Genomic DNA, 17,577 nt, shown 5'->3' on the forward strand with positions numbered 1-17,577 from the left:
AAGTGTAGATTATCAGCAAGGGCGATAATCTATGCCTTTTAACGGGCTTTGTAAGTGCCTTTTTGCCCATGTTCGTTTATACGGTCGCGCAGACCGCTGATCCTGTATTAATGTATTACGAAACTTTCTGAAACTTTCTGCATGCATCCCTTTCCTTGGGGTGGGGTCAACTTGCTTTGCTTCGTTGTTTTGGCGGTAATTTGCCTCCACCCTTTTCTGAGCGTAACTATTTGGAATTTTAATGCAATGTATTAATAAATATCTTTTGTTTAACAGAAATAAAGCGGCTAGGAGAACCATTACTCCTAGCCAAAATTATCCAAAACGGCGTAAAATTTAATGTGTCATTATTGATGCTCAGAAAACTGAGCTGCGGAAAGAGTATGCAAAATTCATGCCTGGCAATATATCTATGCGTAAATAAATCACATTACATAAAACAAAATATTTACGAAGGAAATAAGAAATTTATGTAATGTGATTTTAAAATAGACTATTAAGGCAAGGTGTACCCCAAGGGGATACGCCTTGCCGACGATAATTAAAAATCTTATATTATGGGCTTTGCGTCCTATCTAAAAGACCGACAGGTAATGGATGGCACGCAATATGGGAAAGGTGGTCAATGGCCAGCAGCAAATCGAAAACTAACAAAGACCGAATACCCAAACCATAAACGGTCAGTTTAAGCGTGACATCGCGAAAGACAGATCTCCTTTAAAGTTGAACCCACCTCCTCCCCAAAGCCTCCGCTAACAATTATGTACATTGGACGATTTACCGTAGCTGATATATACAGAGAGAGGAACGTTATATCTCAATTAGTGATGGTCGTAGGCCGTATCTACAGGTGCTGGCAGTAATTTGCCTCCACCCTTTTCTGAGAGTAACTATTTGGAATTTTAATGCAATGTATTAATAAATATCGTTTTGTTTAACAGAAATAAAGCGGCTACGAAACCATTACTCCTAGCCAAAATTATCCCAAAACGGCGTAAAATTTAATGTGTCATTATTGATGCTCAGAAAACTGAGCTGCGGAAAGGGTATGCAAAATTCATGCCTGGCAATATATCTATGCGTAAATAAATCACATTACATAAAGGCCTAGAGTTGAAAGTGGAAGCACTCCATGTTTACGCTTTCCAGTCCCTGTATAATTTATAACCTAATTTCATGTAAATCAAGCCAAATCCATAATACATGCACACAGCAAAATCGTGAGTTTTATTTAAAAAAAAATACAAACAAGTAAAATTGTTCTTGTCAGTATAGTAAGAATATTATTCTTGGCAAGAATCCAGGCAAGAATATTATTCTTACCTGGAATCTCATTTTAAGAAAAACAATTCTTGCAACAAGAATTTTCTAAAGAAAAAATACTCGTTTTAAGTAACACATTGCTTGAAATAAGCAAAATTATTATTGTATATTAAGGAACCTACTCACACAATTCTTACCTAGAATGTTACAAATAAGAAAAAAACTACTTAAGGTGGCTCCCTACAGTTTTAAGAATATTGAAATCTTGTTGTTTTGATTTAAAATTTTAGCACGAGATTTCTTGGTAAGTATAAGAAATTTCCCATATATATTAACCAACATTCTAACACTCAGAAATTGCCCATAAGCATGACGTCATCACCGTTATTATGGTAACAATGGCGATTCAATATGGCCGACATTTTACCTATTCACGCATTTTACTCGAAAACAAGTTCGGTTACCCCAATTTTTTCTTTTATAAAAAGTTTTCTTATAAAAAAATGGGAAATTTGAGCAAGTTTAAAAAAATTCTATGGAGCCAAAAAATTTCTATAACGAAAAATTACGTTTTTTTATTTTTAATAATTTTGGCTCCATAGAATTTTTTTTAACTGGTTCATATTTTCCATTTTTTTGTAAGAAAACTTTTTATAAAGTAAAAAATTGGGGTAACCGAACTTGTTTTCGAGTAAAATGCATGAATAGGTAAAATGTCGGCCATATTGAATCGCCATTGTTACCATAACAACGGTAATGACGTCATGCTTATGGGTAATTTCTGACTGTTAGAGTGTTGGTTAATATATCTGGGAAATTTCTTTTCCTTACCAAGAAATCTCGTGCTAAAATTTTAAATCAAAACCACAAGTTTTAAATATTTCAAAAAATTGTAGGGAGCCACCTTAAAACAAGAATAATTTTACTTAAAAGTACAAAATTTTTAGACAAAAGAAAACATTTCTAGTAATTAAGTTTATTAGCTGGCTTTGAAACATCACAGATACATTATTCTTATACATTATTTTAGTTCAAAATATTAAAACTACTTATTTAGTGGCCATACTAAATATATAAATGCCATACATTTACAACTGACAGAAATAGTTTTTTCAAAGTACTGCTAGGTTTGTGCAATACCTTGCTCAAATATACAAGTCTTTCAAGGACTTAATTAAAAATTGCCAATTGGCAAGTTTAGGAAAGTATCCGATAGAGCTCAGATAATGAAATTAAGCCCTTGTATGAACCCAGAAGTAGTTGAATAAAAATATTCATGGAAGAAGACAAACACATCTATGCAAACTCACTGCATGTCTTCAATTATTACACATAAGCTAAAGTCATTCATTCCTGAGCAATGTTTCCCTTTGATTATTGACCAGCTGTTCTTAAATTTTGTATATCATGCCAAACATGAAAATATTTATAAGATCACCTGGAGTATTTTTTTCCTTGAAAATCAAATGCTGAAACACTGTGGGTCCAATTAACCATTGGTATAGCAAATTTTCCACTGAATTTCTTGCTCACTACCTCAATCCATGTTCCTAATAAAACAAAAAAGCAAGCATACTTGAGAAATCAGAGTTAAGATAACAAATGTTAAAGAAACTAAGCAGTGCATAATATGTGTGAAATATATGATTGGGGATGCTATGCACAGTTTTGCATGCTCTGACAGATATAAAATTAGGCATAAAGGGTAGTTATCTGGTAAGCTGTCAATGATTTTTCCTTTTATCTATTACATGATAAATAAGTATATAATCAATTGGTCAATAAGTATATAATTACCGGTATATTATATTATACATTAAAAACTAAGCCATATGCTTAGGTGAATAATCTAACAGCATTGCACAATTCCTTATAATGCATTACTTACCACAGATATTACTTTCCAATGAGACCTCTTTCATTACAGGTTTAGACATAAACATCACCACTTGTTAATCCACCATCTAAGAATGCATATAAAAAAATTTAAAAAGCAATATAACAGTTATTTCATCCTAATTCTTAATCAAAACTTATGTATATCCAGTAACCAAGATTCAGTAAATCATGATCCTAAGATTGAGTACAAATGTTTCAGCTAAAATTTGACCATGGTTTTATAGCTAACGTCAATATCACGTACACTTTTTATGGCATAGTGCCTATAGTTTAACCACGTTATAATATATTTATATAAACGTCGTTCATTTATCGGGAATGATGAGTATTAAAACTGTGAATATATCTGTTTATTGTTTATAAATACGTTTACTGTTTACGCGGCAAATTCAAAAATAGCTTTCGTCTGTTTGCGCGTATAATTTTAAATCCTTACCTCTTAGAAGACTGAGATTCCCAGCCACTTTTAAAACAATCTGCGCAATCTTCTGCAGGAAATTTTGCGACATAATGTCCAGTAAATCCTATCCACAGTAATCCACAATAATCCACAGTTCTTTCCACCAGTTGGCAGTTAGCGAAGTTTAAAATATATATTTTCATAAGAAACGAACTACGTCCATTCAGAATGCTTAAATACGCATTAAAACCTTCATTTCGTCTGCATATGAAACGAAACTTGCGAATCTTTGCTCGGTTATTAAATGTTACTTAGTAAGAATGTAAAAATATTCTTGGTTGTTTGAAATAAATTGGTTGTTTGAAATTAGTATTCTTGGCAAGTGAATTGGCAACAAGCGTTTTTGATTGCAAGTTTTAAGTTAACAATGTTTCTTGCCAAGAATCCACAAAGACGCCTTCCTTGTTTTAAGAATACCAAAATTCTTAGTTAGAATACAAGCTAGAACATTTACTTGTTTTAAGAAACGGTTATTCTTGCTTAAAAAAAGTTTACTTATTCAAGTAAAATTCATTCTTGATAAGAATAATTTATCCCCTTTTACTTATTTTGAGCAAAATTTTGCTTAAAATAAGAATTTCTCAAGAACATTATTCTAGGTAAGAATTCTCGATTTCGCTGTGCATGTGCATGATCATATAAATACTGTATAACTGTTTGCCTCAGTGAAATTGAAAATTATTGCCGTGTGTGATCACTGATCAGTGTGATTGGGCGCAACCAGTATATCAACAAAACAACGTTTGCATAATTATAAATTAGACGAAACGGTAATTTTCGTAGTTCGGTTACTCTTTGCAATTAGAGTCAAATTGACTCCTTCGAAGAGTAACATTACCTTTTGGTAGAGTAACAAGACTCTATTGTAGAGTCGTTTTGACACCAGTCGAAACTACCCTTAGAGTTGAAACAACTATATATATATATATATATATATATATATATATATATATATATATATATATATATATATATATATATATATATATATATATATATATATATATATATATATATATATATATATATACATATATATATATATATATATATTATATATATATATATATATATATATATATATATATATATATATATATATATATATATATATATATAATATATATATATATATATATATATATATATATATATACAGACTGTATTGAACAACTTTTGGTAAACAAACTTATGCGTATTTTGGTAAACAAATCCGCATTCGATAAACATTGCTAGAGACCAGACTGAAGTGCATCGACGCTGTTCTCGACAATCTGGGTGGTATGCTGCACCATCGAATTGACAATCGTTTGGGGTACCTTGCTTTCCTCTTTGACCTCGCAAACAAAGACGAAAAAATCATCGTCATCGTTTTTACCATTATAAACGTCAAGTTCATCTCCCTCGTTGTTGGCACGTGGATCTCGTTCAACAACTTCCTCTGCTTGAAGTACTTGACTATGCTTGTTGACAAAATGGTTTCGCAGAGAGAAATAGTTCGTGTACGTACGTGGACATTCATTAATGCCACATAGCGCATGGAAATCCCGATCACTCTTGTGAACCCGACCGAGATGATTGATCAACGAGCGAAGAGTTTGACATGTAAAGTTAATGCATAGGTTACAGTGATAGTGCATTCCGGACATCGTCGAAGCTATAGGAGTAATATTGGAGACGTATTTCAGTTCATGTACTACTCTACTTCAACTAACTGTGGGACTTGTTGACCTTAGATGTTCCCACATATATCTGCAGTAAGAACTTTGGGTGCAAAACACTGAGCTATATTATAATTCCTGGAGGACTGGTTCGTCATTTTTCGGTAACTTCGCCGCCATCTTTTTGAAGCAAAAAACATGGCGGACTTCACCTTTTGCGCAGTGCGCAGTGTTCCTCTGTGCTCATACCGTGTACTTGGTCGAGATGATTTGCTAACCTTGCTAAATTTATACTACCACAGCCAAATACAGGACAGTTCCTACGCGTGCGACGCATATTAAGATGATTGCTCAACAAATTCCTAATAATAATTGGCTCATTTTTTCGTGGGTCAGGTATTTTATTAGCCCCGTATTAGCCCCGGAAAAGTCCGGGCTTGTCAACGCAAACTCTTGCTTAAGGAAGACAAAGTCAAACGATCTAAACAAGAAAACAGTGTAGTGCCCGGACAATATGTTTAAAATTATTGTAAAATTGTTCTACTTTATTATATTGTTACAAGCGTTAATCCGTGTCTTAATTTATGCTCCAAGCATCGCGTTGTCCATAACACCAATATATATTTCCCTCTAAAAATGCATACATTTTTGCATTCGCCATACCCCCTTTTTCCTCCCTTTGAGGAGCTTGAGCCTGAAATATCTCATTGAGCAGATGAGCATCTTTTCATGAACATTTTTGAGCATATGCTCATAGGCCCGTTTGGGCCCTATGTGGCCTTATATGGCACTATTAGGCCCGATGGACCGATTGCTGACTGCGCGTCCTAACCCGCGATTATGGAAAAATATTCCATTAAATATCTATGAGAGCAAGTAAAACAGGAAATCCAGGGAGAACAAGCCAACAGTGTACTAGCCAGTGTACTAGCTCGTTTTTACTCAAACAAGCCACCTATGCGAAACAAGAAATACGGTTACCATATGAACGTCAAAGAATCGCGCGAGTATAGGCGAACATTTGTGTTAAATAACTGTTGACATCACATATGTAAAGACTACATTAACATATGTGACCTTCCACGGGAAAACATACGTTTACGCTATTTCGTTCGTTCAAAAATATCGTTCGTTATCCGTTCGTTTGCCGTTCAAACGCTTCAAGCGTTCGTTGAAACGATTTTCGAGATCGTTCATCGTTCGAAATTGCCCGTTCGAACGCTTAGGAAAAATCGTTCGAAAATTGGTCCAAAAGCGTTCAACGGTTTGATTTACCGTTCGTTGAAACGTTTGCCGGAATTTCGTTCAATCGCATTGGATTTGGTTCAACATTCGATTAAACATTTGCAATGTTACAACTTTAGAGAAGAAGCGCAGAATGTGTTACACAGAAATACTCCCAGAAATGTATTCAGTTCCTTAGTAGAAGGCTTGTAAAGGAAATAGTAGGGTTATATCATTTTAATTATAATAACTTGTAGGTACACCACGTAAGTATTAAATACTGCAAAGCTTTCGGTCCGTTAACCCGGACCTTCATCAGTGCAATTACTTGAATACACGTTTGCGCGTCACTTAAATATCATGCTAGTCGTGATTAGTTTGCTCGCGCTATTAATTAAACGGTTTCATTTAATTAAGTTCTAATTAATGCGCGCGCCCTGGACAAGTATTTGACTAAGAGACACCGAAAAGAGCACGCCACGTACTATTAAGTGGCTTTCCCTCTTGGACGATAGTTTGATGTTTATAAATTTCAATAGATTCTCTCATTTTACGAGAGACAGTAAACTTATCGTTTGCTAAAATGGTAGCATCGTTCCATTTAATGCGATGATCATAAGTCCATGCATGGTGAGCTACTGCAGACTTATCCAGTTTACCTTTCTCGCAGTTCGTCTTATGTTCTTTAAGACGTATTGAGAGATTTCTACCGGTCTCTCCAATGTAAACCAAACCACATTCACATGGAATGCGGTACACACCAGGTTTCTGTTGTTCATCGACGCCATCCTTGTGTGTGTAAAGAGCGCGAAACAATTTGTTATTGCTAGAATGGTAAACTTGTATTCAAACTTCTTTTAAAATCCTAACGATTTTGTATGAAGCTAGGCCAATATATGGTAAACAGACAGAGGATAGATATTCCGTGTCTTGCCTCTGTCTTTGCTGTTCATTCATAGCATGTTCTATGAATTTCTTAGGATAACCATTCATGTGCAGAACATCCTTCAAATGCTTTAACTCTGAGTCAATGCTATTTGAATCACAAATTGTTTTGGCACGGTTGATTAATGTTTTGCATACTGATCTTTTAATGCTAGGATGGTGAAATGAACTATAATTCAGATATCTGTCAGTGTGTGTTGGTTTTCTATAAACTTTATGGCCCAAAGTCCCGTTCTCTTTTACATCAAATAAGATATCTAAGAAAGATATAGAGTTATCTTTCTGTATTTCTAATGTGAATTTAATTGAAGGGTGTATACTATTAATGTGATCTAAAAATTTATTCAAATTTTCTAAACCATGCGACCAACTACTTAATGTGTCATCTACATATCTAAACCAGAAACCAGGTTTTAAACATGCTGTAGCTATAGCTTTCTTTTCAAATTCTTCCATGAATAAATTAGCCATAACTGGTGATAAGGGACTACCCATAGGAGCACCATGAGTTTGCTCGTAGTATTTCTCCGCCACTGAAAACTAGTTGTATTCAGGCACAATTTCAGTAGTTCATATATACTCTCAGGAGAAAGGCTAGTCCTTTTAGAGAGGGTATCATCTGAAAGCAGCCTGTCTTTCGCAATGTTACACGCCTCATCTACTGGTACATTAGTAAATAAACTAACTACGTCGAAACTGACAAGAATTTCATTTTTACCTAATCTAACATCTTGCATATTCGTAACAAATTCTTTAGAATTAACTACATGATGTTCAGTGTGACCACAACTGGTTTTAAAATTCTAGCAAGATATTATATATCCTCTGTCTGTTTACCATATATTGGCCTAGCTTCATATAAAATCGTTAGGATTTTAAAAGAAGTTGGAATACAAGTTTACCATTCTAGCAATAACAAATTGTTTCGCGCTCTTTACACACACAAGGATGGCGTCGATGAACAACAGAAACCTGGTGTGTACCGCATTCCATGTGAATGTGGTTTGGTTTACATTGGAGAGACCGGTAGAAATCTCTCAATACGTCTTAAAGAACATAAAGACGAACTGCGAGAAAGGTAAACTGGATAAGTCTGCAGTAGCTCACCATGCATGGACTTATGATCATCGCATTAAATGGAACGATGCTACCATTTTAGCAAACGATAAGTTTACTGTCTCTCGTAAAATGAGAGAATCTATTGAAATTTATAAACATCAAACTATCGTCCAAGAGGGAAAGCCACTTAATAGTACGTGGCGTGCTCTTTTCGGTGTCTCTTAGTCAAATACTTGTCTAGGGCGCGCGCATTAATTAGAACTTAATTAAATGAAACCGTTTAATTAATAGCGCGAGCAAACTAATCACGACTAACATGATATTTAAGTGACGCGCAAACGTGTATTCAAGTAATTGCACTGATGAAGGTCCGGGTTAACGGACCGAAAGCTTTGCAGTATTTAATACTTACGTGGTGTACCTACAAGTTATTATAATTACTAAAGTCGCCATGCAATCATACAAGAAAATTATATCATTTTAGCCTAATCGAATGCTTTTTTGCGCTTCATGTTCTGGTTTATGGTTAGCGTGCTCTTATTTCATTAGCGACAAATTTCACGTTATAAGCTTTCTTTTGAAAATTTATCGTTTTTGTGCTTCGGTAATGCACTGAATGGTTAGAATTTGTGTTTTAATATACTTCTGTAGCTTCCATAAAGCCAAAGTTCACCGCGCGCACAAACAGCGTCGCAAGCCATATATTACAGCATTACGAGCCATAATATGCCTTGGCAAGGTGCTAATTAAGTTGCATAATTGTCGGAAGTCTGTAATGTATGTAAAAAGACAAAACCAGATTTTAAAATCAGTAAATTGAGGGATTTTGCGTGTTACATATTATCGCACTTGTAAATTTATTTACAAAGTGCGATAAATTTAAGCTAATTTATTTACATCTGATAATCTGATAGCAGGGCCTCCGTCCGAAGCAGCTACTGATTAAAATGTATTCAAAATAAAGGACCGCATCCTAGGACGAGAATGCGGTTCAGCATTTCAGCTCGTTGTCTTTAATGCAGTCTGACATGCAAATTATATACAACAATTGAAATACCCTAGCTAATATTTGAAGACATAAATACAGTGACCTAACGCGCGTTCGGTAGGGTTAGGACGAGAACTAAAATAAGGTTCCCCAGTTATTGGGGGCCAGAATAGATAACGAAACATCATAGTATATGAGCAAAACGTGATCAATGACAAACAGCGAATTAAGGACCCGGCAGTACCAAGTATATCTCAAGACCCCATCCTCTGTTCGTTATGCCACTGCATGAATATCCAAGCAATTTAAATATGACGCGTGCATCTAGTCTAAAACTGGAGCAGTGCCCCGCTTGCAAATTGTCTTATTTCCTTAAAAGGGTATATTTGTCTCACCAGATCTAAGCCATCTGGCTCGATTGTTGCTGGCATGTTGAAAGGTATCAATTGGCATAAATATAACTTATGGCATAAATATAACTCATGCATTGTAAATGTTTATTTAGACTCTTAATTCACAAAAAATTACTTCATACACAGCAAAAAGTCATTTTCCTATCGAAGAAAATATCATATTTTGAGAATTTTTTTCTTATGAAAAGAAAAATTTTCTTATCGTAAGAATTTTTTTTCTAATTCCAGAATATAAAATCTTATTTAGAAAGTGATTTCTCAAAATAAGAAAATGTCCTGCCCACAAATTTACAGATTTGACACAAGAAATTTTTTTCTTATATTTGGAAAAAATTTTCTTAAACTGAGTAAATAATTTCTTGATAAGAGAAAATTTATATCAACTTATGGAATTCTCAATATGAGAAATAATCTTGAGAACAAAGACTTCAAAATCCCCAAATATTTCTGTTCCAAGAAAATATTTTCTTGAAATTCTATATTTGGAAAAATTTTTCTTAAACTGAGTAAATAATTTCTTGATAAGAGAAATTATATCAACTTCAGAATTCTCAATATGAGAAAATAAATCTTGAGAACAAAGACTTCAAAATCCCAAATATTTCTTGTTTCAAGTAAATATTTTCTTGAAATTCTCAATGAGAAAATTTTTTCTAGAGCACAAGAATAGGAAAGCTATATATAGTCTGATCCCTCTTTCAAAAAAGCATTTTTGGAATATATGATATAAGAAAACAGGAGTTAAATTGGGTATAGTGAAAAATCACTATACAACAAAATTTTTATTATTCACAATGAACAAATATGTCTGTCCCCCTTATAATGAAATTATATCTAGGTAAGTCCTATATGTACAATCAATTTTTGCAGTATAGCAGGTATTTGGTAACAAATTTCATCAGATTTCATCAAACAATTTTCATCACTTTTTGCCTCTGATTATTCAACTAAAACCTACTATACAATACAATATTACAATGCAAAAGTCAGAGTTTGATATTTTGAACAGGACAGAAAATCTATATTTATCCCTAATGTTTGGATTGCAAGTCTATATTTAAGGTTTGAATATTCAAATACATACACAATACTATAGTGCAAGTACATACATACATGCATTGTTTGTTTAAGTCCACATCAACAAAACTCAATGGAATTTTAATGGATTGCAACCCTTGACATGTTGGGTAAGCAAATCATTAATGTCATACTTGACAGAAATGTACCAATTCTTCAAATGGTCTTTATGAATGTGAAACACATTATTATTATATTTATTATTATTATTATTATTATTATTATTATTATTATTATTATTATTATTATTATTATTATTATTATTATTATTAAAAAAACACATAAAGTAGCTTAGACAGCTAAATTACAATGTGATTTACAGGTTCATAAAAATAATTTAAGAAATATTACATTTTAGAATTACAATAATTCATACTCTAATCTATATTACAAAGCTAGAAGTAAATTACAAAAGCTATATTTTAAAATTAAGAAACTAATAAAATAGTTAAGAATCATCAATTTTGAGATTGTACTTACGAATAGCATATACTAGAGGACTATTTCTAAAGCGCTCTGTTCTGCATTTAAAATTGTAAATTTTATTTACATTAAGTCTCGTGTCTCTCTCCCGTAATTGACCTACAGTTGGTGGTAGCAAATCATTGAGTTTATGTGAAGGGTCCTTTATATCCTTTATCAAGTTTATGCACATTAACTCTCTTCGACTTTCCAAAGTTTTAATACCACATTCAGTTAATGCTTGTTCATAATTCTTTTCCGGGCATATAATTTTCATTGCACGCTTTTGAATTCTCTCTATATCCCTAGATTGTTCCTCTGTCAAACTCCCATGCCAAATTTGAGCTCCATATTCTACGATTGATCGAATTGCCGAAGTATAAATAGTTTTCAAGTCATCTCGCGGAGCATTATATCCTTTTAAATTTTTTAAAAGATATAATCGTTTAGCTGCCTTTTTGACAATGTATTCCGTATTTGTTCTCCATTTTAGATCATCGTCTAACCACAATCCAAGTAATTTATAAGAGCTTACTCTTTCTAGGATGCATTCATCGACTTCTGTTGCAGGAATAGCTGTTCTATCCTTTCGAAAGTCGATAATCATCTCTTTGCACTTTTTTGGGTTTAACTCCATTCTCTCAATTTCCGCAAAATTCTTTACCGAATTAATTTTTTGGGGTATATTACCAATTTCCGTGCCAGAGATATGATTGTGAACATCCAGTGCCTCACTAATCGTTGTATCGTCCATGAAGAGAATCGTATCTTCATCCACAACGACATCATTATTTCCATTTCCTACAACAGCTTCTGCTATAACACTAGGTAACATATTAATTTTAACCACAAAAGCAATAGGTCCCAGCTTACTGCCTTGCGGAACGCCTCCCATAACATTCGCAAAATCAGATACTTCGTTTCCAAACTATGTAAAATGAGATCTCTGTCCAGGTACGATGCATACCATTTGATCAGAGCAGGTCTTACACCAATTTCTCGCATGTTTTCTAAGAGTTTATTATGATCGATAAGGTCAAATGCCTTTCGGAAATCCAAAAAGACTATTCTTATCACTCTGTGCAGTTCATCCAATGATTTATGCCACTTGTGTATTAAATTAACCAGCGCATTAATTGTCGATGATCGTGGTAGACCCCCATATTGAGAATCAGAAATTTTTTCATCGGTATCTTCATATATCCACTGAACAGCAAAAGATTCTTGAACCTTTGCTAGGACACTAGTTAAAGCAATTGGTCTTAACTCTTCAACATGCGTACATGGTACAGATTTAGGGATTCCAGATACCTTGTATTTTTTCAAGATCTCAGGAAAAATTTTTGATTGAAAAGATTCATTGAAGATTTCGGTCAAAGGTACAGCAAAATATTTTGTAAAAATCTTCAAGATCTTCAGAGAGGGATCATAAGGACCAGGAGCTTTATTAAGGTTAATTTTACGCAATTCTCGTTGTACCTGGTCGACAGTAATTAGAGGTAGATTCTCTATACATTGAAATTCCAACCAATTTTCGTTCACTTTCGGATAATTCTTAGTTAAGTTTGCAAAATAATCGTTTATATAATGAGCAGACTGCTTATCATCCATCTGAAACCCAGTATTGGGATCCAACATTATTGGTTTAGCAGTTTTCTTGCCGATCAAGCCCTTCATTTGTTTCCACCAAGATTTAGGGTTGTTTTTAAAGTTTGGACTTACTTTATTCTCGTAGAAATCAATTTTCGCTTTCCGAATTTCTGCCGAGACTTGTCTTCTGAGACTTTTCACACGCTCAACTTTTTTATTTTTAAAAGCCATATTCCTTTTAAGAATCAACGATTTTATTTTAGCTGTCATAAAAGGTTTATCCTTACTATAAACTTTAACCGTTTTTTCCGGAAAATATTCAGAAATCATATTCTCAGTGACCTGAAGAAAGGTATTGACTTTTTCATTATGTCGGAGGTGTAAAGAACCGAAGACCAGTTATAACTTGCTAGTAGAGATTCGAAATTCTCTAACTGCTGCTGTCGGATTTTTCTCACTTTGATTTTAATCGTAGTTCCTTTCTCCGTAATATGAGACTTGGACTTCCAGCTGATGATATTATGATCCGACGTTGACAGTGGGGCTAGGATTTCCGGAGTTTCGTAACAGTCAGCCATGTCAGTGAATATTAAATCAAGGATGTTTCTGTTTCTGGTAGGTTGCGTTACAATTTGTTTAAGATGACAATGCCTCTTTAAACGGTTTTGTTGGAACCCATTACTATCTGGATTGAAATCGCCTCCTAGAATAATTGCCGTATGTGGGCTTTCTAGACAAAGCTTGTCATAACAGTTGTTGATATAATCATAGAAATTGTCAATTTCAGATACATTTAGGTTTGGTGGAAGGTATGCGCATCCTACTGCAATCCTTGAAATTGATCTTGGTAACCACTTTGGGCGGATAGTAATCCATAAGCATTCAAACAGTTGATCGTTTAAATCATCACGCGTTTTTAGTGGTATACTTTCATTGACATATTATTGCTACCCCTCCACCTCTACCACACAATCGATCTTTTCTGATAATGTTCAGACCAGAAACATTCACAACCTCATCAGGGATTACATCTCTTAACCATGTTTCTGTCACAAGAATTAAGTCAGCAATATACTTATCTCTAAGGATTTCAAGTTCATTTACCTTATTGACTAATGATCTTGCATTCAGCATCATAATATTAGGGACAGCTCTATTATTATCCAGGGGGCGTTGTGCTTTTTCAGGGTGGATTCTGATACAGTTATTAACGCAATGCGTTCTGACATTGTTATTTGGTGAACTTTGTCTCTGTTCTGTTATTCTAACAGGAATACTTTGTGTGTTATTTACCTCAGTACTGTCCGACAATGTCACAGGAACAAGGTTTCCTGTATTACGCTTTGATAAACGTGAGCGATATTTACGTTGGGTTATCACAACGGGAATATTATTGAATCTGATTGGAATGTGAGCCATTAGACGTATGTTGAAAAATTCCCATGATGGGTGGTGTTAAATTTGATTTCACGTCTAATATTTCTGCTTTTCGATTGCCACAGATTGACAACATTCTTGGCCAGAAACCTTCCGATTGAACTTCAGACCACATTGAAGATGGTATGTGGATTTTAGCAGATTGGGTTCCTCTTCGTTGACTTCGAAACAGAGCAATGTGAGTAGGTATTATATTTCGTTGCTCTAAATAGGATAAGATCTGATTCTCTTGCACGCTCTCGTGTATTCCAGACAGGAAAAGTTTCTTTACTCTTTTCCGCCTTCTGTCAACCCCAATAAAGCCATCACCTTCAGTATTTCTTTGTAATGGGACACTTAGTAAAGTATCTTCAGGGTTATTAACCATATTTGGTTTTTCCTTAGGTTTACGGGGTTTTGGATGCCTTTTAACCACTTGGGCATAGGATTCTCGACGCGCCACAACACAGCCAACTTCTCTATCAGTAAGAGTCTCGTCAGATTCATCCGACTGACTAGTGAATCCTGCTTCATTGCTTCCTATAGAATTTTTTAATTGATCTGACACTAAGGTGTCATTAGCGTCAGTTTCAATACAGTCTTGGGCAATAACTTGATTTACATTTTCTCTTTCTTCGTTATGGTTAATCGACTTTGTCGAAGACCCCTCTGTAAGGCTTGTTTCATTCTTCCTGATGAAATCTTGAAATTCTGAAATTACTGAAGTTATGTGCAAGATAGAGTTCGACAATGATTGAATTGCCTCGCTATTCATTGTTGATCTTGCTTCATACATTCTATATCAGTGTAGAAATCAGGCGATTCACCCGAATGAACTTTGCCCATGTCATGTACAGACACAGGTTCTGAGATGTCGTCTTCACACTCACATATATGCTTACATAATTCCTTCTTGAAGTTGTTAGCTTTCGATCCATTAAAGGACAACAAGTTCTTACTCTTTCTCCAGAGGATCGTCGAATCTTCGGTTGTGAAAAGCTTTCTATCCCCGCCGGGTTGAGACCAAACACCATCAAGTTTGAAGGTTTCATAAACAAACCTTTTTCAACGATTCATAGTCCCCGTTCCAAGCTAAACTTAGCTTGTTTGTTATCGCCATAGCATAAATCAAATAACTTATAACTCTTGTACCAGTTTGGAGCTTATTAGACAGCTTATTAAGTTGAATATGTTGAAATCTTATAAAGAAATTTATCGGAGCTAAATTTTCACGTCCGCCATGTTCATTCGTCCACAATATCAAAAGACATTAAGACATTATAGTCTAACCAGGTTCTCTAAAGACATTATAGTCAACCAGGTTCTCATAAGGGCAGAAAACAATTTGTGTACTTGTTTTGTTTTCCTCAATACCGTATGCTTGGTAATGTTCACTAAATCCAGTAGTTTCCAAGGTTGAACATTCAAAATAGACAAAATCACTTACAATCCAGATATCCAATATTGTAGCAAAGAGGGGTGACCTTGTTGTTTCATTAACACTGTACATGATTACAGCATTCTTTCTAAACTTTGTTCCATGGCAAAGAACCCAACTGCTTTTAAATGCATTGTCTATCACAATCCCAGGTAACATACCAAAATCATCGAGTTTCAATCGCAATGATTTTTACCAAACTCATTTAGTGGGGTCAGTACGCCATATTGCCTTTCATTAGAAAATAGTGGATGAGATTGCGGGTTGTTGGAATCAGCAAAGTTGCTGCACTCGTTCATTTGACATCTTTCTGCGAGGGACTTTGTAAGGTTTTTAAAATTCTGCTTCCGTGCAGTCTCCTTAAAAAAGTTATGAGCTGACTCAAATGCGAAACACGAATGTCTTATCAAAGGGCCAAGTTGTTTTATCATTGATGGCATGTGTATCAGGTAATGTTGCTTCGGGATGATGTTAGTAGATGGAAAGCAATCTTTAAATCTTGTGAGGTGTTCTGCGATTAAGTCCTTCAACTGATTCACAGTGTTAATACTTATAACAGGAGAGAATAGAATTTGAACAATTGAGATCAGTTCAGTAACCAAATGGTAAAATTTGTCATGTTCATTCACTAGACTGCTTAAGATAAAGGGAATCAGCCTTAAAAACAACCTTGCCTGAGCAGCGTTATACTTCAGTTTGTATCGTTCATCTCCTCGAAAAACAGATTCTTTCAATGGACCAGGTTTGTCTGATACTTCACTGTAACCATACTCTTGGTTAGCTATAGCTGCATTTAGCTGTGCTAATGTAAATGTATTGTTAGTAATGTAATGCAATAATATATGGCGTAGCTCATATTGGACAACACCTTCCAACAAAGTGTGCATGATATCTTGTGGGAGTTGAATGCTGATGTCAAAGTCTTGTAAATCACACAAGGAACTTCTGTGGTTAATACCATATGTTGTGGTCAGGTCATTTTTGACAACATCATTCGGTGCTGTCTCAATTTCTTGGCAATGTCTGTCATGCATTTCTTTATTCCTTACTGTGAAATCTTCTTCAAAAAATTTCTCCTGCATGGCTTCAAAATGGCATTGGCAATGATGACATTTGTGGAATGAAAATCCAACACCAACTTTAAAACCACCCCACTCATGCTGACCCTCAGTGTCCCCAGCACATGAAACAACCTTGCCAAAGACTTCCTTTTCTTTTCCACAAACTTGGAACAAGTGGCCACTTTCCAACTTCTTTATATCTGAAATAATTGGTTTCAGAATAGCATTGTAGCCATACTTCTTGACCAAATTCGACTTTACGATTGCCAACAGTCGAATAGCACACCGCTTTGACCGAATCTTTGGACTGAGGTTTCCCAATGTATAATAGAACATGTCGACCTTATGGGTTCCTGTATGACTACCGAGAGGATTACACACTTCTAATGCATCATGATAAATTATAATTATCAAAGCATCTTTGTGATCAACGAAAAGTCTATCATTCTTAAAGAATTCACCATCACATATATCATACAAGATTTCATCATTACATGTGTTAGGCTTTCTGAAGATAACTTTTGCAAGAGTCTTATTTGTGAAAAGTTGTTTCAAACTTTCAATGATGGGAATGTAAATAAAGGATTCTTCTTTCTCAACCAAGATGCGTTGTTTCTCTTT

The 17,577-nt window shown here is 34.6% G+C and overlaps 1 protein-coding gene and 1 long non-coding RNA gene across 2 annotated transcripts; one reads left to right on the plus strand and one right to left on the minus strand.

Annotated features, from left to right (window-relative positions):
* Positions 1-11,437: 11,437 nt before the first annotated feature.
* On the minus strand, positions 11,438-12,346 carry LOC114543542. Its single transcript, XM_028562482.1, has one exon. The coding sequence runs from the start codon at positions 12,344-12,346 to the stop codon at positions 11,438-11,440; it is 909 nt and encodes a 302-aa protein (XP_028418283.1).
* A 536-nt stretch (positions 12,347-12,882) lies between these two features.
* Positions 12,883-13,959, plus strand: LOC114543541. Its single transcript, XR_003690091.1, has 3 exons — positions 12,883-13,393; positions 13,517-13,656; positions 13,829-13,959. It is a non-coding gene; the product is annotated as an uncharacterized LOC114543541 (long non-coding RNA).
* The last annotated feature ends 3,618 nt before the right edge of the window (positions 13,960-17,577 follow it).

The sequence above is a fragment of the Dendronephthya gigantea genome, unplaced genomic scaffold (genome assembly GCF_004324835.1).
Source record: "Dendronephthya gigantea isolate DGI-Jeju-01 unplaced genomic scaffold, DenGig_1.0 000477F, whole genome shotgun sequence".
Lineage (NCBI taxonomy): Eukaryota > Metazoa > Cnidaria > Anthozoa > Malacalcyonacea > Nephtheidae > Dendronephthya > Dendronephthya gigantea.